The sequence below is a fragment of the Sus scrofa genome, chromosome 6 (assembly GCF_054392235.1).
Source record: "Sus scrofa isolate SSC_HxYL_T2T_F1_AM1 chromosome 6, Sscrofa_HxYL_maternal_Yorkshire_Landrace_v2.0, whole genome shotgun sequence".
NCBI lineage: Eukaryota > Metazoa > Chordata > Mammalia > Artiodactyla > Suidae > Sus > Sus scrofa.
Genome location: NC_139388.1, coordinates 74,935,069 through 74,960,475, shown reverse-complemented (window position 1 = coordinate 74,960,475; position 25,407 = coordinate 74,935,069). Strand labels below are relative to the sequence as shown.

General features: G+C 45.8%; 1 protein-coding gene across 8 annotated transcripts in view; it reads right to left on the bottom strand.

The window, feature by feature from the left end:
* Window positions 1-25,407, bottom strand: part of UBE4B (ubiquitination factor E4B) — a 115,320-nt gene that overhangs the window by 29,926 nt on the left and 59,987 nt on the right. For 4 of the 8 annotated variants that reach the window (XR_014807046.1, XM_084962765.1, XM_021095312.2 and 1 more), the window contains 10 exons: window positions 24,541-24,769; window positions 14,976-15,117; window positions 13,860-13,960; window positions 12,779-12,893; window positions 9,073-9,156; window positions 6,038-6,094; window positions 4,339-4,455; window positions 4,142-4,240; window positions 3,188-3,301; window positions 1,660-1,858 (listed from right to left, as the gene is read on the bottom strand). Coding sequence is in view for 7 of the 8 variants with exons in the window: in XM_084962765.1 (XP_084818891.1) it covers window positions 1,660-1,858; window positions 3,188-3,301; window positions 4,142-4,240; window positions 4,339-4,455; window positions 6,038-6,094; window positions 9,073-9,156; window positions 12,779-12,893; window positions 13,860-13,960; window positions 14,976-15,117; window positions 24,541-24,769 (1,257 nt within the window). In the remaining variant the exon portion in view is untranslated. Of the gene's footprint in view, window positions 1-1,659; window positions 1,859-3,187; window positions 3,302-4,141; window positions 4,241-4,338; window positions 4,456-6,037; window positions 6,095-9,072; window positions 9,157-12,778; window positions 12,894-13,859; window positions 13,961-14,975; window positions 16,333-17,316; window positions 17,375-22,698; window positions 22,849-23,681; window positions 24,078-24,540; window positions 24,770-25,407 lie in introns of those variants that run through there. The other 4 variants (XM_021095311.2, XM_021095310.2, XM_084962763.1 and 1 more) reach the window with 3 other exon arrangements.

The window sequence follows — 25,407 nt, the reverse complement described above, 5'->3', positions numbered from 1 at the left end:
GAAAAAGAACAAAACCCCTAACGAACATCTATTACATGACAAAATCAGAGAAAAAGCGCAATTAAGAAGACAAAATTACACTTGAATTTTCAAGAAGTTACATGACACTTTAGAAAAAAAACTAGATTTACGTAATGTTATTAAGAAAAACAAAATTCCGGAGTTCCCGTCCTGGCACAGTGGAAACGAATCTGACTAGGAACCATGAGGTTGTGGGTTCGATCCCTGGCATCCCTCAGTGGGTTAAGGATCTGGCATTGCCATGAGCTGTGGTGTAGGCCAGCAGCTACAGCTTCAATTAGACCCCCAGCCTGGGAACCTCCATATGCTGTGGGTGTGGTCCTAAAAAGACACACACACACAAAAGACAAAAGAAAAACAAAATTCCTATGCGCTCCATTTAATGACCAGGTATTCTGCTTAATTAAATGTTTACATAGATGTAACCATCAATCTTGTGTGATGCGTCTTCCCAATATAGTTTACAGAAAAATTTCTATTATTCAAACATCATTGTTAAACCTCAAAAATGGTATTAGGTTCTGTAAATAAGATAGAGGTTCCATAGCCACTTTCCTGCTGTTGGATGTTATTTGTTGTTCCTAATTTTCTCTATTAGAAATATTGCTGACAAAAAGAAAAAAAAAAAGAAAAAAGAAAAAAGAAATATTGCTGAGAGGGGAGTTCCCATTTGGCTCAGTGGTAACGAACCTGACTAGTAACCATGAGGATGTGGGTTAGATCCCTGGCCTTGCTCAGTGGGTTAAGGATCCAGCCACAATAAAATCTTTAGGTTATGTTGCTGCGTATGTTTTGTTTAAAATGTACCATGACTCAGAAACAGCTTTGTGCACTGGGAAGTAAAATCTAGCCGTAAAAATGTTATGACTTGTAACTGGAAGTAATGCTGACTTCCTGAGCAAGACAAGCAATCATGTCCTTAGACACACGCCCTCCACCACCACACCCCTTGCAGGGGCTCTTCGTGATTAAAGAAACCTGAGTCTGACGTGGCAGCTTGAGGCGGAGAGGAGTCAGGGAACACTGGTGCTGATGACAGAGAACAAGAGCAAGGGGGCAGGGGGCCTGGGGGTGCTGGACAGGGATACTGCAGCTGGTGCCAACTCCAAACTGTGGGTGATGCTCTGAGTCCAGCTGGATCCTTCTGATGTAGGACGTCTGCCTGTACTTCTTTTTAAATTAAAAATGGAGTACCCTGGTGGTACAGTGGGTTACGAGTGCAGTATTGTCACTACTGCGGATAGAGTTTGATCCCTAGTCAGGGAACTTCCATATGCCATGGGTGTGGCCCCCCTAAAATTTAAAAATTAAAATAAAATAGAAAGGCAGCAGTTTAATGTTCTAATAAAATGTCATTTGGGAGTTCCCACTGTGGCTCAGCAGTAAAGAATCTGACCAGTATCCACGAGGACACAGGTTCGATACAGGTACTTGCTACTTGCTCAGTGGGTTAAGGATCTGGCATTGCTGTGAGCTGTGCTGTAGGTTGCAGATGCAGCTTGGATCTGGCATTGCTGTGATGTGGGCTGGCAGCTGTAGCTCCGATTTCACCCCTAACCTGGGAATTTCCGTATGCCTCAGGTATGGCCCTAAAAAGACACACACACACAAACCCAGCAAAAACCCCACATCACTCACAAAGTTCAGTCAGCCAGTCATTCACATCCTCCATCGTCGCATTTACTCTCGTCTCATCGTTGGGAAGAGTAATCCGACACCTTGGGTGGAATATATAAGTGGGGTCGACTGTCTCTAGCTTGATCTTGGTACTTAGCTGCTGCAGCACCCAAAGGAAATTCAGCATAAATCCATCTGTAGATACCAGTCTATCATCTGTCTGTGAAACATAAAAGTTGTTAAAATTATGATTTGACAAGACATTTTGGTACAACTTTACAAGAAAGGACAGCACGCTGAAGTCAGTCACTGCCACCACTCTATTAGCAGGTGAGATGTGTTGGGTGCTAGCCGCGGGCGAAGCATTTCCCTCCCTCTATCTTCGCAAGAGCCCTGAGAGGGCAGGGATACTGTTAGGCACATTATACAGAGGAAACTAAGGCTCAGGGAATTCAAGGGATGGGCCTAAGATCCTCAAAAAACAGAAGGAGAAACACGTTGATTCCTGTCTCTCTATTTCCCCTGAAAAGCATCAGAACAACTAGTTTCAGCTGTTTTCCAACAGCTTCTCCAGCCGACAGTATGCCGTGAGAATATACCAACAACAGTGAAGACATTAATGTGGGCTGAGTTCACTACGACGTGGGCCCTGTTCCAGCAGCTTCCTATACGGCCAGGCCACAGCTGGGTACCAGCATCACCCCGACTTAGCAACGAGGAGATGGAGGCACAGAGAAGCAAGGGGCTAAGCCCCCACCACTGGTGAACAGTGGGACCACGGCTGGAAACCTAGGCAGCCTAATCCCAGGTCCACCGTCTTTGGTGAGGTTTCTCCTGAGCAGCACTGTCACATCCCTCGTTACCTCGTGGGTGGGGTGCCCTGTTAGCTTTTTCACTCTGGCAAAGTGGTCCAAGCCTGCCGCCTCCCTCATCAGGAACCTTGTAACTGGTCCCCTTGGGTGGATTCCCGCACCCCTTCCCATTTCGGCCCATCCTCTGAACGGCAGATTCGGTGATTTCCTTCCTGAAAACTCTGCAGTGATGCCCGGCTACCCTTCTGACCACCTCGGGCCAACCTGATGGAGCTTCTGTCCCGCCCGTGACACGCCAGTTTCTTTGCTGTTCACGGTCATAGCTCCAGCCAGAGAAGCCTGCACGTGGGGCTTGTCCCAAAGCCAGTTTAGCCCCACCTCCGTGCCTTACATGGATCTGGAAAGCTTTTTCCTCAGGCTTGCCGTGGCTGGCTCCTTCCTATCAAGTCAGGACTCTGATGCAAAGTCTCTTCCTTGGGCAGCCCCTTGCCGTCCCTCTGGGGCCTTCGCGGTTACTCTCCGGCCCTCTCCTTTCCCTTATTGGCTTCAGAGAGTCTATGACTGCAATAATATATTTACCTCTCTACTCATCTGCCCTATAGAACATAAGCGCCACAAAAGCAGGAGGAGGCTTGACTGTATCTCTTTCCTAGAACGATGCCTGGCAGGGACTGAATAAACAGGAGTCAGATGAGAACACTGAACGAATAACTAAAAGCAGTCTGTAGGAATCCTACCTGCATCTGTGCTTTCTTCATATTGGCGTTGACGACAGCCGCCATGTAACCAAGAGCAGCCTCGCGGGTTTCACCATTTAACAAAATACTATGCAGAATCTTGAAAAGCTCTTGCTGAAATTGATTTTGTAAGGGAAGAAAAAATGTGAAACTGTGTTTAAAATATTATTTCTTTTGGGATGGACTGGGAGTTTGGGGTTAGCAGATGCAAACTATTACACTCAGAATGGAGAAACTGCAAGGTCCTAGACCGTCCAGTCTCCTGGGACAGACCATGATGGAAAAGAATATAAAAAAACAAAGTGTGTGCCTGTATGACTGAGTTACTTTGCTGTACAGCTGAAACTGGCACAACACTGTGAATCAACTAGACTTTAATTTTAAACATTTATTTATTTATTTATTTATTTATTTTTAGGGCCGCAGGTGCAGCACATGGAAGTTCCCAGGCTGGGGTCAAATCATCGGAGCTACAGCTATGCCACAGCCACAACCACAACTGCAACCTACATACACGGCAGCTCACGGTCATGCCAGATCCTTAACCCACTGAGCGAGGCCATGGACTGAACCCGTGTCCTCGTGGACACTAGCCAGGTTCGTTTCCACTGAGCTACAATGGGAACTCCAATTAAAAAAAAAAATTTTTTTTAAATAAACAGTTGAAACAATAAAAAGAAATGGTTCCTTTTTGCTTCAAGAAAAGCTAAACTCCTTCCCCCTTCCTCTCCCTTCCCACGTCCACTCACTTTAGAAGAACCTGCCTATAAGAAGAGAAGTCCATATTCAACTGCGTCAAGATAATTAGCATGAGGAGGTAAATAGTCTTAGTTTCAACAATATTGTCAGGATAGGACCAAATGACCCTCACTGCCCTCTAATTAGCCTGGGCTGCTTTTAACTTTCCGAACTGCAGACAGATCCATCCCTTGCATCCGTTTTCTCAACACCTACCCTTCCCAGCTCCAAGTAATGCTGCAGCGACTGGCTCACCACACGCGTGTTTTCCAGGGTAATGGCAGGCCCTGAGAAATATTTTTCAACCACTTTAGCCTAGAAAGAGAAATCAAAAATTCAATCAACACAGAAGGCACACTGGGGAAGGAATCTGAACCTAAGAGCAACCAGGCGAAAAGGGCCTCTGTACTTACGTCATCTTCGGCAAAGACGGAGAAGCTAAAGAAAGCCCCCAAATAGGAGAGTCTCTGCAGCTCCCGCCCAGAGCCAGGGCTCAAGGATTTAGGCAACCACAGGGGGAGGGAAGCAACCTGGGCAAAAAGACACAAGAGGCAAATCAGCAAGCGAGGTAAAGATGAGAAGAGCCCTCAGTGGCCAGCACAATGGCTGACAGTTGACATGCAAAGCAGGAGGGATCTAAACATATTAGGATCCCTGTCCATTTCTTTCTTTCTTTCTTTTGAATCTTTTTAGGGCCGCATCTGTGTGGCATATGGAAATTCCCAGGCTAGGGGTAGAATCAGAGCTACACCTGGAGCCTACAACACAGCCACAGCAACGTGGGATCTGAGCTGCGCCTGCGACCTACACCACAGCTCATGGCAATGCTGGATCCTTAAGCCACTGAGCAGGGCCAGGGATCGAGCTCATATCCTCATGGATATGTGTTGGGTTCTTAACCCACTAAGCTTCAGTGGAAACTCCCATTTTTTTCCTCATTTCTTTTTTTTGTCCTTTGAGAGCTGCACCAGCGGCATATGGAGGTTCCCAGGGTATGGGTCTGATTGGAGCTGTAGAGCCATAGCAACGCCAGATCCGAGCCATGTCTGCGACCTACACCAAGCTCACAGCAACACCAGATCCTTAACCCACTGAGTGAGGCCAGGGATCGAACCTGCAACCTCATGGTTCCTAGTCGGATTCATTTCCACTGCGCCACAACGGGAACTCCAAGATACCCTTGTTTTATTGGCAGTGCTGTGGCATGCACAAGTTCCTGGGCCAGGGATCAAACCCGCACCGCGGCAGGGACAATGTCAGATCCTAAACCCGCTGTGTCACCAGGGAATTCCACAAGAGAGCCTTTTAATGTTTAGTTTTCAGACACACTTTGACAGAATTCAAATGAACTATCCCTGTGCCACCAAAGGACTCAAGGAAATGTTGCGTGGAGGACCTGTTATTCTAGCCGCACAGTACAAAAACACTATCACGCTATATACATTATTTTATGAGCTGCTTTTTCTCCCTACTCATACAGAACATCATGACACCTGTCCTCATCAGTGCATATAAGTCTGCCTTAATTCTTAATGCAGGCTGCATAGCATTCTCTGCTTTGGACGTGCATACATATGCAATCAATCCCCCCCAGGTGGACACTTCAGTCATTTCCATTTCTTATCACTCAGTCTCTGCCCACAAGCCCCCCTATCTCCTTGGGCTCATTCCTAGAGGTGAGGTGCCTGGCTCAAAGGGTCTGCATGTGTTTGAGGCTCCGCCTTCCAGAAAGGCTATATAGGCAGCTGGCCCTCCCCATGGCTGGGGTGGTGGGGAGAGTGAGCTGGGGGAGGTGCCCCAGTCAGGGCCTGGGCTGTACCCGGCTCTCATTCTCTGTCCTTCTCTTTCTCTCTAGAGCCGAGCCCATCAGAGACACTGTCTCCAGTCCCCCTTGGGCTGGCCACCTGTCCAGAGTCCCAGAAGAACGTGAATAATAACGTCATCCCAGGAAACAACATATGTGACAACAACATACAATGAGAGCCCCTCACATGGATGACACCTGTATCTCGATGTCCTCCCAGAGGTACTTCTGAGAGAACGTTACTTAAGGAACACCTTCTGCACTTTGAGTTCATGGAAAACGTGCAAACCCATCAGGACGTCACTTACCAAGTTGCACACAGGGTGTGTCTTTCCAAACTTGGTTTCACAGAGCTCACCTAAAGCCTACAGACGAGACCAGAAAGAGACGGGGTCAGTGTGCTGCATCCTAACCTGACCGCCACTCAGAGCATCAAGACATGGCTTTCCCGCTGCTCTAAACATGTATCCATCCCCAGCAAGACGCGAATGGCTTCACTGCTTTTCTGATGAGTAAACCAACACATGCGCGCTGTAAAAAACTTCAGATGGAACAGAAATAGGAAATGAAACTAAAAAATCACAGAAAATCACCTAACCTTTACCCTCAGAGATTACCGCTGCTGGTATTTTGGTTAACGGCTTTCTAGGCATGTTTTTTGCGCATATTCACACAGCGGTAAATGAGTGTGTGCACTTTTACAATGATTGACTTTCTTCAATGAACATTCTTCTATATCAAACAGACACGCTTCATAAACTTTAGATGGCTAGTTTGGCCGGTATTAAGCAACACTACCTATAATTAAAATTTCATAAGCTACCAAATGCAGAATATATTTAAAAGTATAAACCCTGGCTTTTTTGAGAACTCCCACATTTTCCCTGGAGCTCCACTGGAGGATCAGGAAAAAAGCAGTTCTCACATTAGAGGATCAGGAAAAACAGTTTTAGGCACATAAACACAGTTCAACACGGACGGGGTAATGCAATCAAACATTATTTTAGCAGCGAATTTCATGTTCTCTGTGATTCAGTAAGAGCTATGAAAAGTGGCTCAACCAGCTGAAGGAAGCTTTTGAGTCAATGCTGTTAGACACTGACACACCTGTGAAAAGCTGCTGAGCCTCAGAGAACCACTGGGACTGAAGCTCCCCTCTGGTGCTGGGGATCCCAAACCTGGCTGCACACTGGGAACACCTGGGAAGCCTAGGAGAAGCCCAAGGCCAGGCCACGCCCTCCCCACACCCCCAAAGAAAGAAATCCTGACATCTCAGAGCCCCTATAGGTATTTATTAAAGATCCCCAGGGGATCCCGAGGTACAGGAGAGTTGGGATCCTCTGATGTAGCTACAACTCCAAATTTAAATTTAAATCACAGCTCTGATTTTAGCTCCAGTGGTGTTCCTCTTCCTGCCTCAAATTTCTATTGTCCTTTCCCTCAGTGCACTCTCGCTGCAGCACAAGCATCAACAGTGGTGCAAAAACCATTGTCTATGACAAGGCAGCTCTTTGTCTTCTGACGAGAGGAACATTTTGTTGATATGTGACACTAAAAGCTCCTTACTGAAACATCAAGCTGACTCCAACCACAGGAGAAACACCAACGATTCCATGAGGGAATATTTATACGATACAGAGATAATTAATGCGCATGGAAAGATTTCATCGCTGAACTCAAACCATCAGATTATTCCACTGCCTTTTATGCGCAGACAGAACAATGCAGAAGGACGAACAGAACTTCATTAGTTCTAAATAACACTTGCCCTGGGAAAAGCCCTGATATACATCCATCCCAACCTATTTTTAAAAATAAGACTTCCCGCTTCACCTTCTAGTTTCTCAGCACTGTCTTTAACCTTTAGCCTTTTAGCTGGCTTTTGATTTTTCTGAAATGGATAAATACACGTCTGTGTTGGTATCCATCCTGGTGTAATGATCTGATTGTGGCACCGTGGTCTTGATTCTTGCAGCAGTTTATCAGTGCCTTGCAGAAAGGCACCTTCTCATGAGCTCCCCCCCCGCCACCGCCCTGCATGGAGGCCCTCAGAAGGCAGTGAGTTAATGGTACCATTAAGTTGAGGTGGTACAAAGGGTAAAAGAAACAAGGGCAGCAAAACGTATCAATTTCACCAAGGCCTCCCCCATTGACTCATGGGTGTATTCAGACACAGTTAAAACTGAGTTCATGTTTTGATACTGTCCCCTTCATAGGTCTCCCAGAATTTTATTTATTTATTTTGCTTTTTAGGGCCACACATGTGGCATATGGAAGTTCTCAGGCTAGGAGTCAAATCAGAGCTGTGGCTGCCAGCCTGTGCCACAGCCACAGCAACGTGGGCTCTGAGCTGTGTCTGTGACCTACACCACAGCTCACAGCAGTGCCAGATCCTTAACCCACTGAGCAAGGCCAGGGATGGAACCCACAACCTCATGGTTCCTAGTCGGATTTGTTTCCGCTGTGCCATGATGGGAACTCCATATCTCCCAAAAGTTTAAAGAAGCAAATTCTGCCCACAGTTTCCGCTGGCTCTATGTGCAGGAAGTTGCTAAGGAGACTTGCGTTTCCTGAGTAAAGGCTGAAGTGTGAGTCTCAGGAAACTGGGAAGAGGCACAAGACAGCCGCTCTGTGATTTTCTGAAGAAAGTCACTATGTTAAGATAAAACTGCATTCCTCTTCTTACCATACCCCTGCCTTTTTATTTGCATTTGTAATAGTTTCATTTGTTTTTTGTTTTTAGGGCAGCACCTACAGCATGTGAGGGTTCCCAGGCTAGGGGTCCAATTGGAGCTGCAGGTGCTGGCCTAGGCCACAGCCACAGCAGATCAGAGCTGCGCCTGCAACCTACACCACAGCTCACGGCAAGGCCGGATCCTTAACCCACTGAGCACGGCCAGGGATCGAACCCGAGTCCTCATGGATACTAGTTGGGCTTGTTACCGCTGAGCCAATGCAGGAACGCCAATAGTTTTGTTTTGTTTTTTTTTTTTAAATCGCAAAATTTCATCCCAAATATGATATGCTTGTTGCTAGGAGAATCAGGAGGCTATCACCAATAATTATCACTTTCATAAGCTGCAGAGTAAGGCAAAGGGCATCTCAGTGCCTGCATCACTGACTCCTGTCCAGGACCCGGATGGTGGAGGAAGCCCCGGGCTGCTAACTGTCTTCGCTGATGTGTCTCACTGCGCACTGAACACCGGGCCCGGCCAGCACGGTGATTCTTGCTCTAAATATGAAAACAAGGCTGATCATGGACCTGAAAGAAACGTGGATGTTCAAACCGTCTGTTAGAAAAACATCTACTGAATGGGTTACAAGAAAAAGAACAAAGTTTTACCATGAGGGGGTATTTAAAGTAGTCGCTATCGAGGGAGCACTCTTTGGCGGCAAGAGCCAGGCCTTGTAAAATGGGGATAAAGATCTGCAAGAAAAAAAAAAAATCAGAAATATAAGTTTCAGGAAATTTCAGAACGGGAGGCATGTCAAATAAAGTGCGGCATCTGCAAGCATTTCCACTCCTTCCTCAAGGAGAAGCTGTTGTGCCTACAACGGAGCCCAGAGTCCAGCCCCAGGGTTGCTCTGCCCCTTCAGAAGGCTAACGGTGAGGCAATGCAGCTGAATCCTCCAGAAGTTCTCCGGAAGTTCACAGGGCTTGGTGAACTCTAACGCTGACAGGACTCCCCGGGATCCAACAGAAACTCACAGATCTGGAGCCTCTCCAGGGCTCCTTGTGCTATTCCCAATTCCGCACCTCTCAGCAACCAATATGTCTGATTACCAAGCATCTACAATCTGTAAGGAAATCAGACTCAATATCCCCATTCTTCCTCAACTCCATTAACAGCTGAAGACATTTTCTGGTGCCAACCCCACACCTCCAAGAAAACAAAAACCAGTAATGGATATTATTGTTATTATGACCTTAACGTGAATGACATAAAACAAGGAGATAGCTGCGAAATGTTGAAATGGAAAGAGAAAACGTTGTTTGAATGCCTTTACCTCCACAGATGGTGTGATTAATACAATAACTGGCTATAGGGGCACTCAAATTTACGTTTACAAGTCTGCCGTTAATATCAGGGCACAGAAACACCCTGCAAAGTTGGCTCAGCACAGCTCATCTTTAAACTGCACAGCGCACTCACCGAGCAACACATTTACAGAGTTGGTTGGGATTCAAGACCAATAACATCAAGCTGAAGATGTTGTAAACAATAGCTGACGGTCTGAATGCCAACAAGCTGAGAAAGGGAGTGTTCTATAAAAGCCACCAGAAAACCTGAAAAAGGCTCTTTCTTGGTCGTTTCGCCCCATTGTATGGAGTACCTTTGCCACTGCACAGCATCAAAAGAGGTGCCCTGTTTAAACTATTATGTACAGGACGGATAAGCCCGGGGAACCCTACTGAATGCCCTGTGATGAACCATAATGGAAAAGGATATGAGGAATGTGGACACACGTGTAATTGAATCACAGTGATGTACAGCAGAAACTAGCACGATATCATATATCCACCGTGCTTCGACAACAATTTTAAAAAGGAGGAATGTCCTGCATCACATGTCTTGTCTACCCAGCTCTGGAGGAGATCATTCTAGATCTCGCAACTCAGACAATCAGGGTGGAAGTAATGTGCTTTCGTAAGCTGGCTAAAAATGGAGAGAGGTGATGCTTAGGAGTGGGGGTGGCCACGCCAAAACTGCAGTCAAGGAAAAAAACAAACAGTAGTTCCAGAATCATCAAAACTAAATTTCACAACCGATCATCTAGAAAAACCTCTAAACATTTCTTTTTTTCAGGAATGCTATTAAGTTAAATTTCTTTATTCTTTCTATTAGAGTTATCCTCTTTTCTAAGCAGGGCTTAAGTTATAATTAAGCAGACAAAGTATTACTAAGCATAATACTTTTCAAACATCAAACATTATTTGTGTGACTTACATATTTTAAATAATTTTGTTTTCTTTTTTCTTGTTATGGCCGCACCTGCAGCACATGCAAGTTCCCGGGCTAGGGGTCCAGTTGGAGCTGCAGCTGCCGGCCAGCCTGCGCCACAGCCACAGCCATGCGGGATCCGAGCCACGGCTGCAACCTACACCACAGCCCATGGCAACGGTGCATCCTTAACCCACTGAGCGAGGCCAGGGATCCAAGCTGCATCCTTATAGAGACAAGTTCGGGTCCTTAACCCAATGAGCCACAACGGGATCTCAATACTTTTGTTTTCAAATAAATGCCTCCCAGCACTGACAAAAGATGCTCCACGTGTTCAAAGCCAAGCCTAAATTCTAGCTGCTATTTATTTCTGTTTATCTGTGAACATTTCAAACAGTAAAGGGAGACTGAAATTTCAATCAAAAGATGCAATAATTCACATTGGCCACACTTCAGACAAAAGGGTAAAACCCTGTTTTTCAGTTCAGCAACTCTACTGTACACATCGTTTCTCTCTCGGAAAAACATGTAGTGATACGTAAAAAAAGACAAGGACAGCTCAAGAAGGCAAGGCAGAGAAGGCACCTGGATTCTGTGATTAACAATACACAGGACTGTGGGGGTTACCCAACATGGTGAATGTACGAAATACCACTGAACCGGATACTTTAAAATGGTTAATTCTATATTATGTGAATTTCATCTCAATTTAAAACAAAGAGGTCATTTCATAGTCTCTATTATATTAGTTTATGAATAATATAGGCATGACACACCTCTCTCTCAGCTCATCACTGGGCTTTTATACAGTTAAAGCTACCCATCCTTACGTGAGGTCTTTCTGAATAGAAATATTCTAAGTTATGCATACTACACATATAATAGAGTGTATCGCTTAAAACTTCCGAGACAGTTATTTATTTTCATCAGTGCTCACTTAACTTTCTAGAGAAGCAAAGCTCACTATAATACCTGGAGTACTCCTCTAAGTCAATAAGACCATTATCTAATATGAGTGGTTTATACGGGATACACGAAGAAACTAACTGGGGTTTTTACTCCTGCATTCTTCTTTTACTAGTATCTTGAAAACATACTTCCTGAGAATTCAAAGGCCTTAATATGAATAGTTACAAATAATATCAAGTATAAAAACAGATTAAAAGGGATCATATTATTTATAGCCACTGCCTCTGTTAATGCTTTCTAGAAGCAGAAAAAGAAAAGCGTCATACGGCAAGTCGTAAGAAAACGTCATAAAAACCCTTTCATCACGGGAAACAGCTGCGTGAGAGCTGCTGTGGCGTCGTGCTTACTTTACAACATGGGCCACGAAACAGTAATCAAAATTAATGCCAAAGTCTCACCTTGGAAGAACCCTCAGGACTATGTTTATTAGTTATTTTTACTATTATTAAGCTTTATCTTCAAATGTTGCATAGCTGCATCTGCACTTGACTTGACACACTGGGCTATCAAAAATGTATGAATATTTAATGAACGAAGTAGCAGCTAAGACAGGAGACACTCCCAGGCTAGAGCTAAGAAGACAACGCTTCTGCATGATGTGCAGACTGCTGCTGAGCTATGAGCTAACTTGGGTCTTTGATTTATTAATCCCCTTTTTGTAAACTCAGAGAACTAATTTTCCACACTCCTTATCAGGCCTACATACATCTGTCTTACGTTGTCTCTTGGTCAACAGCTTCTTGAAATCAGAGACAGGGCCTTGTATTTCTAATCTTCCAAAGCACTTAGCACACGTTAAAACACTTGATGCTTGACTGATGAGGTGAAATGGACACATGATTTGAACAATGCAGCTGTCAACCTGATTTCCTTAAGGCTGGAACTGCAGGTATCTCTCTGAGCAAATAACACATGATGTCAAATTCAGTTTTCCTTTTCTTTTTTTTTGGGGGGGGGGGCTGCTGTGCCCACAGCATATGGAAGTTCCTGGAGCAGGGATCGAACCTGAGCCACAGCAGTAACAACACTGGATCCATAACCCACTGAGCCACCAGGGAACTCCCCAAAGTTTGTGATAGATGGTGGCTTTAGAAATCTGCCTTGTAGAGGCTCAGTAGCAAACTCACAAAACCTTACCTGCTTGAACACTTCTTCATCCTGGTGAGTGGTTCTCACCAGTTCTTGAATGAAGCCATATGGGAGGTTCCTACACAGCATGTAGGGTACCAGGAAGGACGGCTGCTGCATGGACCTGCAGACCCACGAAAGTCAAGGGCTGTGATGAATCCACTCATCCCCGTGGAAACCAGAACATACAGAACATCGTGTCAGCAGCAGGTGACACTCATAGGTCGAGCTTCAAATCTCCCAGTCGACACGATAGTCAACAGTTTTAGGCAAAAGATCACCCTTCTTGTTGTTAAGACAATCACTTTTTAGGCTTTTTAATGGGCAACTATAGAAAGTTTCAAAAAATCCATCTTTTTCTCTATCCAGCCCTTTAAAAATAAAGCATTAGAAAAGCTGAAGTATTCTATGTCTCATTTATTTATGTCTCATTCAAGGGGGGGTGATTAGCAGGGGATGAGGGCTTTTAAAAAACTCATTAAACAAGGAAATTTTAAAATTTTAGTGCAGGTGCATCCTTTTCTTTTTTCTTCTGACAAGTTTTACAAGTGGTTACAGAACAGAAAAGAATATAAAATCATCCAGAATGAATATTATAACTTAGTCATTTTTCCTTCAGATATTTATCAGAGCAGAAATGAAATACAGAAATATGCTTTGCTTCAACTTGAAAGCTTCAGGGGGGCAGTACGCTGGGTGATGCCTTCGTAACCTACTCTCCTGCTATTCTGTATTACCGAGTAACAGAAATTATGTGATGCATGGAAAGTGATGGTCAGCACAGCTTGTCAAGTATCTCCACTGATTTCAAGCGGCTGCTTTTAAATGACGTTCCTAATTTCTTGCCCTGATGTCAACCTATTTCAACAACAGCCTACCTCAATAAAGCACACAGCGGGTATTTTATTTTCATAGCATTTCAGAGAAAGAAAGGAGCTTCAGAGACCACCTTCACCGACCAGCCCCTCAATTCAAAGGTGAGGAAGCGAGTTCGTTATGCAATGCGGTGCAAAGAGGGTGGGCAGCCTGTGTCCACTGATGGAGAGGGTCCCCTCCCTGCTAACAGCAAGCAGGTGTTGGTTTTTCATACCTTGGTTGTGTGAGGGAACCTTGCAGTACTAATGCAGTATGGGAAATGCATTGGGAACGGATGTTGCTCAGAAGCTGGCTGACTGCTGGCTGGCTGCACATCTGAAAAGAAAGATGGAAGTTAGGACTACAAAGACAAAGAAAATAATCCCACAGAGTTGAAAACTGACAAGAGTCAGAAGAGATAGAGCTCTGGGAAATGGCATCCTTTTCTCTTCCTTTATTGATAATAAAAAAACTAGAATAACTCTATCATCCAAGCATACAGCCTCCGCTAAAATCTACAGTTAGAAAGAATGAAGCAGAAGCTTGAAGTGACCACTTGGGGATTTCAGAGATATGCCCACTGTCTTTGCTTTTGCTAAGACTCAGGGCAATAAACCCTAAGAGGCCCTTCACAAATACAAAACTAACAGGGAGCAATCGGAATAGTTTCTAAGGGAAAACCAGATCAAGAAAATGAACCAGGAATGAGATGAGATAATCACGAAGAAACACAGCATGAAATCCCAGAAAATATGCAGCTTCCTGATTTAAACCCAGCCTTGCAATTTTATGTGATTCTGGACAATTACAGGCATCCCCTGCTTTTTGAAGGTTGTTTGCGGACTTGGTTTTTAGGAAAGACCTACATTATAGTAGGTAACTTAATCTCTCTGAGGTTCATTTGCTTATTAATATAATGGGAAAAAAAATACTTACATCACACCAGATCACACTGGACTAATGAACGACTATGAGAATTTGAGCCAATGTGGACCTAGCACCGTGTTTAGTCTACAGGTACTCCATCAACGTTGGTTACTGTGATTATGACAGACTATGATAAACGCTCAGGGCCAATGTGAGTGGCCCTGTGGCAATGGCACTTGGCCCTGTCACTTCCCTCCACTAGGATGTGAGTTCCATGAGGGCTGGGATCTTCATCTGTTTTGTTCGCTGATATACCCCCGAGCTTCTAGTAAAGCACATGGCTCATCAGAAATCCTCAATAACCACTTTACTGGTTAAGTTAATGAACAAATGTCCTTATGGAGTTAAAAAACAATTACTTATCAAATAAATAAATAAATGGTTTTTTTTGTGGTTCTTTAGAAATGCATCTGTTTCATTTTACCTTTGGTGCTTTTTTTTCCTCTATTCCAACGCGGTCAAAACACTCGATGAGGTAGTTCAACATATCTGTCTCCTTGCACGTCTCGATGGTGAAATGGTCACTGTAGGAATCCCAAGTGCTTGCCCCACCAGAGGCTCCCAAACTTTGGAGAAAAGAAAAGTGACGATGTTGAGCTCTTCTCAATAAACTAGGTTGGGCAGAGCTCACGTTTCTGCAGCAGAAAGCCCGTGAGGGTCCCCGCACCCAAAACAAAGCACAGACACCCATGCAGCCAAGCCTGGAACTGACTGCTTGTTTCACCTGCTCCCAGTCCAACAGTAAGAAGCTTTAGTAAACGACCCAAGAAGAAGGTCACCCAACATCTTCTCTCCTTGGAAGAGCACCTTACAACCAGGAAGGCTAAGAACGGCCACTGAATGCCAAGCATTTGAAGGAAACTCAAACATGCTGGCCAGCTGTACTCAGGCAGGCTTGGAGGTGAATACCTGCCTGCACTAGGGCTATAATCAGCTCCTTTGGGAGTAAAGTATAAGGGACGAAAAAACTGCCCCGCTTCCTAACGTCTCGTATAGATCTCAAAGACCTTCCCCTGCCTTTGACAAAAGGTCCAGAGCTTAAAAAACTGTCCAGTTAGGAGACATGAAAGTATTATCAACACAAATGTTCCAAAATGTTTGCCGCACAGGACGAAGTAGTACAGTAAAAACCAGACAAAATCGTTGCCCTCAGAAGCATCCCGACTCGTGTTCCATTCCCAGCCCTATCACTTACTTGTTACCTGAACCCAGAATTTCATCTTATCTGCAGTGAGGGTAAGACGAGGTCATGTGGCGAGGCTTTGTAAGAGATAAGCAGGAAACAACACGAGCTCTGTTATTATTAGTGAAAACTACTCTCTGAGACCAAAGCCAAACCTTACCGCAAGGGTTAGTGTGGAAGAAATTAAAGTTTAGATCAACCATCAAGAAGAGGTCCTGTACCAAATCTGATGTTTAACTCACGAATTGACTCACTTTACATAAAAGATAGAAAAAGATTAACCATGGCATAGGAAGAGGCCAGGATCTTTGAAATGAAGAGGAATGAAAAAAACATAAACTTGGCCCCCCCCTCCAAAAAAAAAATTACATGTGAAGGATGACAAATGGGAAGAAAATCAGGAGCTTGAGCGAGACCTTTCTCTCCTTCAGCCTGGGGCAGACGGAGGCTGGAAAGTCAAGGAACTGAGATGTCTGTGGCATGTCATGCACAGATATGTGGGGTGCAGAAGTGGCTTTGGAATGTACACTGAACTGGCCTTAGAATTTTCCTTTTTTTTTTTAATGGCCATACCTGTGGCACATGGAAGGTTCCCAGGCTAGGGATCGAATTGGAGTTGCAGCTGGAGGCCTACGCCATGGCCACAGCAACGCTAGTTCCCTGACCCTCCCTGACCCACGGATCAAGGCCAGGGACTGAACCCACGTCCTCACGGATACTAGTCGGATTTGTTTGCACTGCACCACAATGGGAACTCCCTTCTCCCATTTTTATATTTCTGAAACAGAAATTGTATTCGATATCAACCAGCCCTCACCAGCTGCAAGGAGCCAGTCTGACGAGGCACCCTCAGCAGCGTGGGAGTAATTGTGGGGAGTCGGGGTGCTTGGAGGGTGGCCACTGATCCACTGAAGGTGGGTTTCATTCTTAGCCAACATGCCCCATTCCGTTTCGACTTAGAGTGGAACACCTCAAAGTCAACAGAAATACCTTTACAAACATTGCGCAAAGATGTGGAAAGTGACAATGTGTGTAAAGAATGCCAGGCTGGGCAATGAAAGACACTGAGAATACACTAGAGAATGTTCAAAATTTAAAGAGGTGGATGTATGCTGGTGATGAGCTGTAAGGCGCCAAAGGGCACTTCCAAGGGACTTCCAAGAGATGAGAAAGAAGAAGGAAAAAAAAGACAAAAGTTTAACTGGAATGGAAAATGTAGACTAAATCCCAGTATTCGTTAATAGATTCCCAAAAAAAAGTAAGATCGGTCCTAAGGGTGATGAAGCAGATTGGGAACACAAGGACAAAAAGCAGCCAGTCTCACCAACGCTGTGCATCAGTGTCAGTGATCAAAAAAGGACCTCTAGGAGTTCCCGTCATGGCGCAGTGGTTAACGAATCCAACTAGGAACCATGAGGTTGCGGGTTCGGTCCCTGCCCTTGCTCAGTGGGTTAACAATCGGTGTTGCCCTGAGCTGTGGTGTAGGTTGCAGATGCGGCTCGGATCCCGAGTTGCTGTGGCTCCGGCGTAGGCTGGCAGCTACAGTTCCGATTCGACCCCTAGCCTGGGAACCTCCATATGCCGAGGGAGCGGCCCAAGAAATAGCAAAAAGATGAGAAAAAAAAAAAAAAAAAAAAAAAAAAAAGGACCTCTAGAGTTCTTTTTTTTGTTTTGTTTTGTTTTGTCTTTTCTAGGGCTGCACCTGAGGCACATGGAGGTTCCCAGGCTAGGGGTCCAATTGGAGCCATAGCCACCAGCCTACACCATAGCCATAGCAACGTGGGATCCGAGCTGCATCTGCTACCTACACGATAGCTCACAGCAACGCCGGATCCTTAACCCACTGAGCAAGGCCAGGGATTGAACGTGCAACCTCATGGTCCCTAGTTGGATTCGTTAACCACTGAGCCACGACAGGAACTCTTGAACTCAATTTTTGAATGTGACACCGAGGGGGAAGGGGTGTGTGGTTTATATACATCACCTCTATGCTATCAATAGACTTTTTTTTTTTTTTTTTTGGTCTTTTTGCTTTATCTAGGGCCGCTTCCTCGGCATATGGAGGTTCCCTGGCTAGGGGTCTAATGGGAGCTACAGCTGCCGGCCTACGCCAGAGCCACAGCAACGCCAGATCCGAGCCGTGTCTGTGACCTACACCACAGCTCACGGCAACACCAGATCCTTAACCCACTGAGCAAGGCCAGGGATCGAACCCGCAACCTCATGGTTCCTAGTCGGATTCGTTAACCATTGCGCCATGACAGGAACTCCTATCAATAGACATTTTTATTTTTTATTTTTTTATTTTTTATTTATTTATTTTTTGTCTTTTTGCTACTTCTTTGGGCCGCTCCCGCAGCATATGGAGGTTCCCAGGCTAGGGGTCGAATCGGAGCTGTAGCCACCGGCCTACGCCAGAGCCACAGCAACGTGGGATCCGAGCCGCATCTGTGGCCTACACCACAGCTCACGGCAACGCCGGATCGTTAACCCACTGAGCAAGGGCAGGGACCGAACCCGCAACCTCATGGTTCCTAGTCGGATTCGTTAACCACTGCACCACGACGGGAACTCCTCAATAGACATTTTTAAATGTTTTAAAACAGTATTTCATTTTTTTCCTTAAGATGCTGTTACAAAATCCATGATGCCTTTACAACTATGACATTTGGAATATGACCCTGGAAATATGTCACATTTCAGTCCTTTTAAATAGTTTCTAAAAAATGATACCTCCCTGTGGGAGACTATGTGAGCCATCTTCTGATAACTACAGCAACACTCCAACTGAATAATGTAATTACTTCACATAATGGAAACAGAGCTGAATCCTTCTGAAAATACCATGAAAATATCGCTGGGGATTTATACATGCATGAGATCTGTGAAAAATGAGTTCCATTTTAAATGCATCAAGAAAACCTGTTTCTCAAAAGGATTTCATTGCAGTTTCTTTTCTTCTACAATGGGAATAATAACCCTCCTATTTTCTTATTATTTTAGGTGCAGACATTGGAATGGTGTAGTTTCTCAGTGCAAGGCCAAGGCACACTGGGCAGGGCTAAGCAATGCAAATTCCCTGAACAAATAAATGTCCCCAGTGGGCTTTCTGGACTCCAGGCACTGCTGAAGGTTCTGGGGGCGGCGCAGCGAAGTGAAAAGAACAAGGCCGTGTTCATACAGCAACTATATCACAGAGGGGAGACAATAAAACAAAACAGAAGTGCTCTGAAGAAAAAGCAAAGCTGAGTATGGGTAACACAGAGGGGCGGGAAGTGAGTGTGTGACAGAGTGAGTGTGTGTGTGTGTGTGTGTGTATACAGATGAGATGCAGGGACTTTGGGGCCGGGGTGAGGGCTTTGGGTCTTACTCTGTGGGAAAAGGGTAATCACTGGTGGGTCTGGGGATAGACAGGCGGAAAGGTTTCTTTTCCACTTTTTCCACTGTTTCCTCCCTAATGAGCGATGACCAGCAGAAATAAGAGTAGATGGCAACGCGCCTCACTGATTGCTAGTTCCCTCTCACAAGTCACACAGGCTCATGACTTTCCAGATGTGATCTCCTTCACTGAAACATCTAGGAAGCTCCCTTGCAGTGCAACGGAATTTAGGATCTGGCGTTGTCACAGATCCTTGGCCTGGGAACTTCCGCATGCCATGGGTATGTACCCTGCACCCCCCAAAAAAGATCACAAATGAAAAAAACCCCACAACCCAATAAACAAAAGAAAAAAATTTCTTTCTTTTTTAATTTTATGGCAGCACCCGGATCCTTAACCCACTGAGTGAGGCCAGGAATCGAACCTGCGTCCTTCATGGATACTACTGGGATTCGTTAACGGCTGAGCCACGACAGGAATTCCAGCGGCTGGATTCTTAACCCACCGAACCAAGGCGGGAATCCCAGAAAAACTTCTTTCCAGTCATCAACCAGAAAAAGGTTCCTCAGAATAATTCCTTTGTTATCTTTATTACAAGATAACTCTCACTTCACTCATTTTCATCCCTACAGAAAGCAGTGCCTTATAATTCATACAGCTTTTCGTCATAGGGGACTATAAAACACTATGGAAAGAATATTTTTACCTTTCCTAAATTAGTCCTTGTCATCACCACTATAAATGACATAAGAAGAGTGTGTCCCAGCTACTGCCCAGAAGATGTACAACCCCAGCAACTGCACTGGGCCAGGAGAAGGAGAGGCTGAGACAAGCCCTGCTGCTTGCTTCTTCTATGATACGCATCTTACCAGACAAGAAATGGGTGTTAAAATGCCTTCCTTCAACGTGAATAAAACCCTGAGACGATCAATTAGAAAGGGGAAAAGAAAGAACTCATTTGTTGATCACTCAAATTAAGAAGGATGTTTTTTGCGACTCCTTCCTGGTCGCCGCTACGTGCATTCTCAGGTTCCTCTCTATTTGCTTCATCCGCGGTCTGCGTGTATCCCTAACCTTTGAGATTCTTTTTGACCTCTACTCAGAATTGATCATTTCTAAACTCTGGAAAGATCAGGTTTCATTTCAACAGCCCACAAAGGTCCTGTCGATTGACTGGAATGGAATTTTGTAAAGAAGGACTAAAACGCTGGCACTTTCTTGCTAAGGACCAGAGTAGAGGCATGGACTCTGGGCAGTGAAATCACCGGTGACAAATGACAGCAGCAAAATCCTACTGGACAGAAATGGAGAAGGCAGAGGCAGCACGGTGTGGTGGGAGGCAGGGGAGCTCTGGGCTCTGCCTTGTTCTAGTCACGAGCCAAACCCCCCTCTGACCCCCCTCCCCGGCAGTTACGAGGGGTGGGGCTGTGAGGATGGGGGGTGCGGAGAATGTGTGCTGAAATCAGACAGCAGGCCTAGCACGTGATCCTCAGTATTTGCAGTTATGAGTACATAATCAGTAAGTTTTGTTTCTCCTTGTAGGTATGGAACCTAGATCTGAGGCAAGGCTGGAATGTTAGAAGTCTAGAAAGGAGTTAGTAAGAGAAGCACGCAAAAAAAGGTGGGGGGAGAGCTCCCTGGTGGTCTAGTGGTTAGGATTCAGCACGTTCACTGCTGCGGCCGGGACTCAATCCCTAGTCTGGGAACTGAGATTCAACATCAAGCCACCATAGGAGTTCCCGTTGTGGCTCAGTGGTTAACAAATCCGACTAGGAACCATGAGGTTGTGGGTTTGATGCCTGGCCTTGCTCAGAGGGTTAAGGATCCAGCATTGCCGTGAGCTGTGGTGTAGGTCGCAGACACGACACGACTCGGGTCCCGAGCTGCTGGGGCTCTGGCGTAGGCTGGCAGCTACAGCTCTGATTCAACCCCTAGCCTGGGAACCTCCATATGCTGCAGGAGTGGCCCAAGAAAATGGCAAAAAGACAAAAAACAAAAACAAAAACAAAATCAAGCCACCACAGGCCATGGCCAAAAAAAAAAAAAAAAAAAAAAATAAGCAGCAGGCCATCTGATATCTTTGTCAGAGAACATTGGAATTAAACAGGCCTGGGAGAAAGAGCATTTATCCTACAGATAATTTACAGTAAAACAGACGACAGAGGACTTTTATCATATACATAGAAGTCGACTGCTAACACGAATGCCTGCTCCATTTCTATGATCATGGAACAGGATTTTATCTACATGAAAAAACACTTCAACCTTTGGGAAATTCACCTGAGAAAGAGTGATACAACTTTCAACCTAATACAAATATCAACCTTACGGAGTCAACAGTCACCCTTGCACCCACATTCCCCTCTGGCTTTATGTACTCTCTAATGATTCTTCAGAACACTGTCAAATTTAATGAAGGGTACCTAACTCCTACTGCTGTCTATTTATAGCCTGGAGTTATTTTTGAATAGCGCTGGGCACAAACACCAACTGGTCCAGAAGAAACTTTGATTTAAGAGCGAAATTTTAAGACAATGAGTCAGAGGGTTAGCAAGAAGGTGCTATTATATTTTCTTGCTCAAAGTCACCTAGAAATCCCAAGCTGTCTTTTTAACTCTGTTTTCAGGGGTGAACTTTCAGCAACATCATGAACTATGTCTTGGCCTCTGCTGCTATTTCACATGCTGTCCAGACAAAAAGTGTGTGGCTTCACCAAGGCCAAGGAGGTGACTAGCAAAACTTAATATCAGAAGTAAAAGCAGATGGAGTTCCCACTGTGGCTCAGTGGTAATGAACCCGACTAGTATCCATGAGGATTCAGGTTTGATCCCTGGCCTCGCTCAGTGGGTTAAGGATCCAGTGTTGCCACGAGCTGTGGTCACCAACGAGGCTCAGAGCCTATGCTGCTGTGGCTGTGGTGCAGGCCAGCAGCCACAGCTCCAATTTGACACCGAGCCTGGGAACTTCCATGGGCCACAGGTGCGGCCCTAAAAAGAAAAAAAAGTGAAAATAGAAACACAGTTACACCAGACAGTATGAGTGACCCCATGTGCTCTTTGATGGACTGTCCAGACTGAGCCAGAGAGGGATGGACAGACAGACATTTGAGAATACACACACACACACACATCCCAGCCCCTCTGCCATTCCTAAACAGGAGCCATCCATGCCACCAAACATAAGAAAACATGCCTCCCAGAGTTACCTATTGCCCATATCTGGCAGTGTGCAAGAACTCTCCTGCAACAGATAAAGGAAGGGTCTCTCATTTTAGATCTGACGGTGAACGAACTTAATAGGGCCCTTTCAACGGTTGTTCGTGTTTTTGACAAATGATCTGATGTACGTTTTCCTCCAAACTTGCCAGGCAACAAACAACGACGAAAATTTTCCTGTGCACCACCTCACCCCATGAAAAGGTCCTGAGGTTTTAGACACATGCACGTTTGGCACATCTCAGCGGTCCAGGCCACCTCGTTGGACCCTATCCTGTTTGGATGCAAGGCACACATCTAATGAGGGCTTATGAAAGTTAGTTCCTAAGCACCTACGCACATGCAGGGTAAGACTCCACTCCTCTGATACCTGGACCCAAACGGGACACAAGAAAACTCATCACCACCACCACCACCTTCATCAGCACCATCGGCACCATCACCATCTTCTTCTCCATCTTCGTCACTACTGTCCCCAGAAAGTGCGAGGAAGAGGAAGGAGAAAGGGGTGTCGTACATACTACCGTAACAAAAGGAAAAAGGTCATCAGGGAACAAAGGCAGAATAAGAGAAGGAAAGCTTTGCAATCGCTGGCCTATTCATTAAACCTTATGCGAAAGCTTTGCCTACGGACATGCAGAAAACGAATTCACCTCCACGACATACACGCACAGGAACGTGGCGGGGGAGGGGGTGGAGTAATGGAATTCCCGTGCTGCTTCTTTCTAAGGGGCTGAAAACAAAGTGTGGAGGCATAAGCACTGGCCCAGCCCCAGTGACCAGAGGTGAGGGATTTGGTCCCACAAGCCCTTGGTCTGACTGTATTTCAACTATGATGGGCAAGAATACAAAAACAGAAACGTGGGCCTGTGAGCCCCAAACTCTCAAACACAAACTGCCACGGTCTCTGAGACGCATGTGTTACGAGGAGTGACGTGTGACCTAGATTTCACAACTAAGTTACTTCTTTTATTTTGCACAGGAAGCAGGAAGAGTGAGGGAATGAAGGGAAGGGGTGCAGAATGGAGCAACCCAAGAAGCTCCCCAGTGGCCTAGGGGTTAAGGACCTTGCTGGGGTCACTGCTGGGGGTGAGAGTTCGATCCCTGGCCCAGAACTTCCACATGCTGTGGGCACAGCCCCCTCCCCCCCAAAAAGCACAACTCATACTTCCTGATGTTATCAAAGCCTGGCAGGAGCACGGACTGGGGGCGCAAGCCTCCCACACTAAGTTAGACACACAGCAGAAAACACACAGAACTGAGGTCAGTGTCACACGACAGTTCTTCCAAACCGTGTTAACCTCCTTTCCCTGCAGTGCACACACACACCCGGCTCTCCTGCTGCATAGATACCTAGGGGAGCTCCTGAAGGAGGCGGGCCGTCTGCTCACAGCACCGGGGGAGGCGGACAGCAAAGGCGGCCCCGCACTGGAGGATCTCGGTCCGGAGGAGCCGGCGGGCACTGCTTGAGGGCTACTAGCCAGGGTGGGGAGGCCTGGGGAGCCGGACAGAAGGCAGAGGCTCGAGGCGCGCGGGGCAGGAGAGGGAGAAGACCCCCAGGGGTGGGTGACCGTGTAGGGACGATACCGCGGAGACGGGGACTGGCTTCCTGCCGGAGCCCCGGCACCCGCGCCATGAGGACCTGGGGCTGCCTGGCTGGCTGCCCGGGAAGGGGAGGCCAAAGGCGGACTCGTCATGGGCCCAGAGCTCCAGAAACTCGTGCGGGGGGCTGGACTAGTTTCATAGAGGCTACATGAGTTGAGAGAGGGAGGAAAGAAGAGAAAATCGGAGAAAAACTTGAGAAAAATAACTAAAATAGAATATACTGTGTTTTTAAAGGATAGTATAATTATACCTCTTATCCCTAAGCATTCAGGTAAACAAATCTTCTAGTTACCTGTCTAAATAACTGTGCTCTAACTGCAGGGCGGATCTAGAACCTACACGTAAAATATGAGAGAGCTTTCTTTCCTGGGAATAATATTCTATGTACAGCCATTTATCTCTAAATTTGATTTACCAACAGCCTAACCAAGGAAAGCGAAAGAGACCAATCTAGAAAAGACAACACCTCCTGCAAAGAGTCGACCCATCCCCGAAAAGACCACACACGCCACGGTCTCTAGGACTCGGGCCCGGAATGAACATTCCTGGCTGTCACATGCTCCACGGCTATTTTCCCACCACTCGGGTGTGCGCGAGCCACACGGACCTTGACAAGGAGCTGGCGCCGAAGGAGCCCGCGCTGCAGAACATGGGGCTCGTTCCTGGATTGGAGCCGGCATTGAGCAGGAGATTTCTGTCTGGTGACCGAGCTGCCGCTGCGATTGGCTGGGATGTGGCTGTCAGACTGGCAAACGGGTTCTCATCTCTCGTCTGAGTGGACATCATTAGTACTTCCATTAAAATCTGGCCAATCAGGTCCTTAAAATCTGAGAACACTGTTGGAAACACAGAACGAGCGAGAGGTTACACATGGTTCTCCGAGTACACACGGGCCTTAAATAAGCCAATGTGGACCAGGGAAGTTCAGGACGATATCTTGGATGGGATTCTGGAACCGGAGAAAGATGCTGGTAGAAAACCTAGTGAAATCCCAATAAGGTCCGGAGTTGAGTTAATTATTATATCTTAGGTCTGGGAGTTCCCATGTGGCTCAGTGGATTAAGGATCTGGCGTTGTCACCTCTGTGGCATGGGTTTGATCCCTGGCCTGGGAACTTACCCATGTTGTGGGTGTTGCTCCCCTACCCACCCCCAAAATATCTTAGTTCTGACAAATACACTATGGTTATGTGTAAGATGGTAACATGAGGGGAAACCGAGTGAAGCATATAAAGGAACTCCCTGCACTATCTTTAGGACTTTTCTGTAAATCTAAAATTATTGCAAAGTAGAAAGCTTATTCAAAAAAAAATGCAGCCCAGTTGTTGATGAGTCACTGCGGATAGATATTAACTGTACTATCAACCACAGACAATAGTTTTTCACAATAAAATGCAACTGGGCTAGTGTTTCTTCACATATACATATATATATATATATTTTAAATATATACAGTACAACTACTGAGTGCAAAG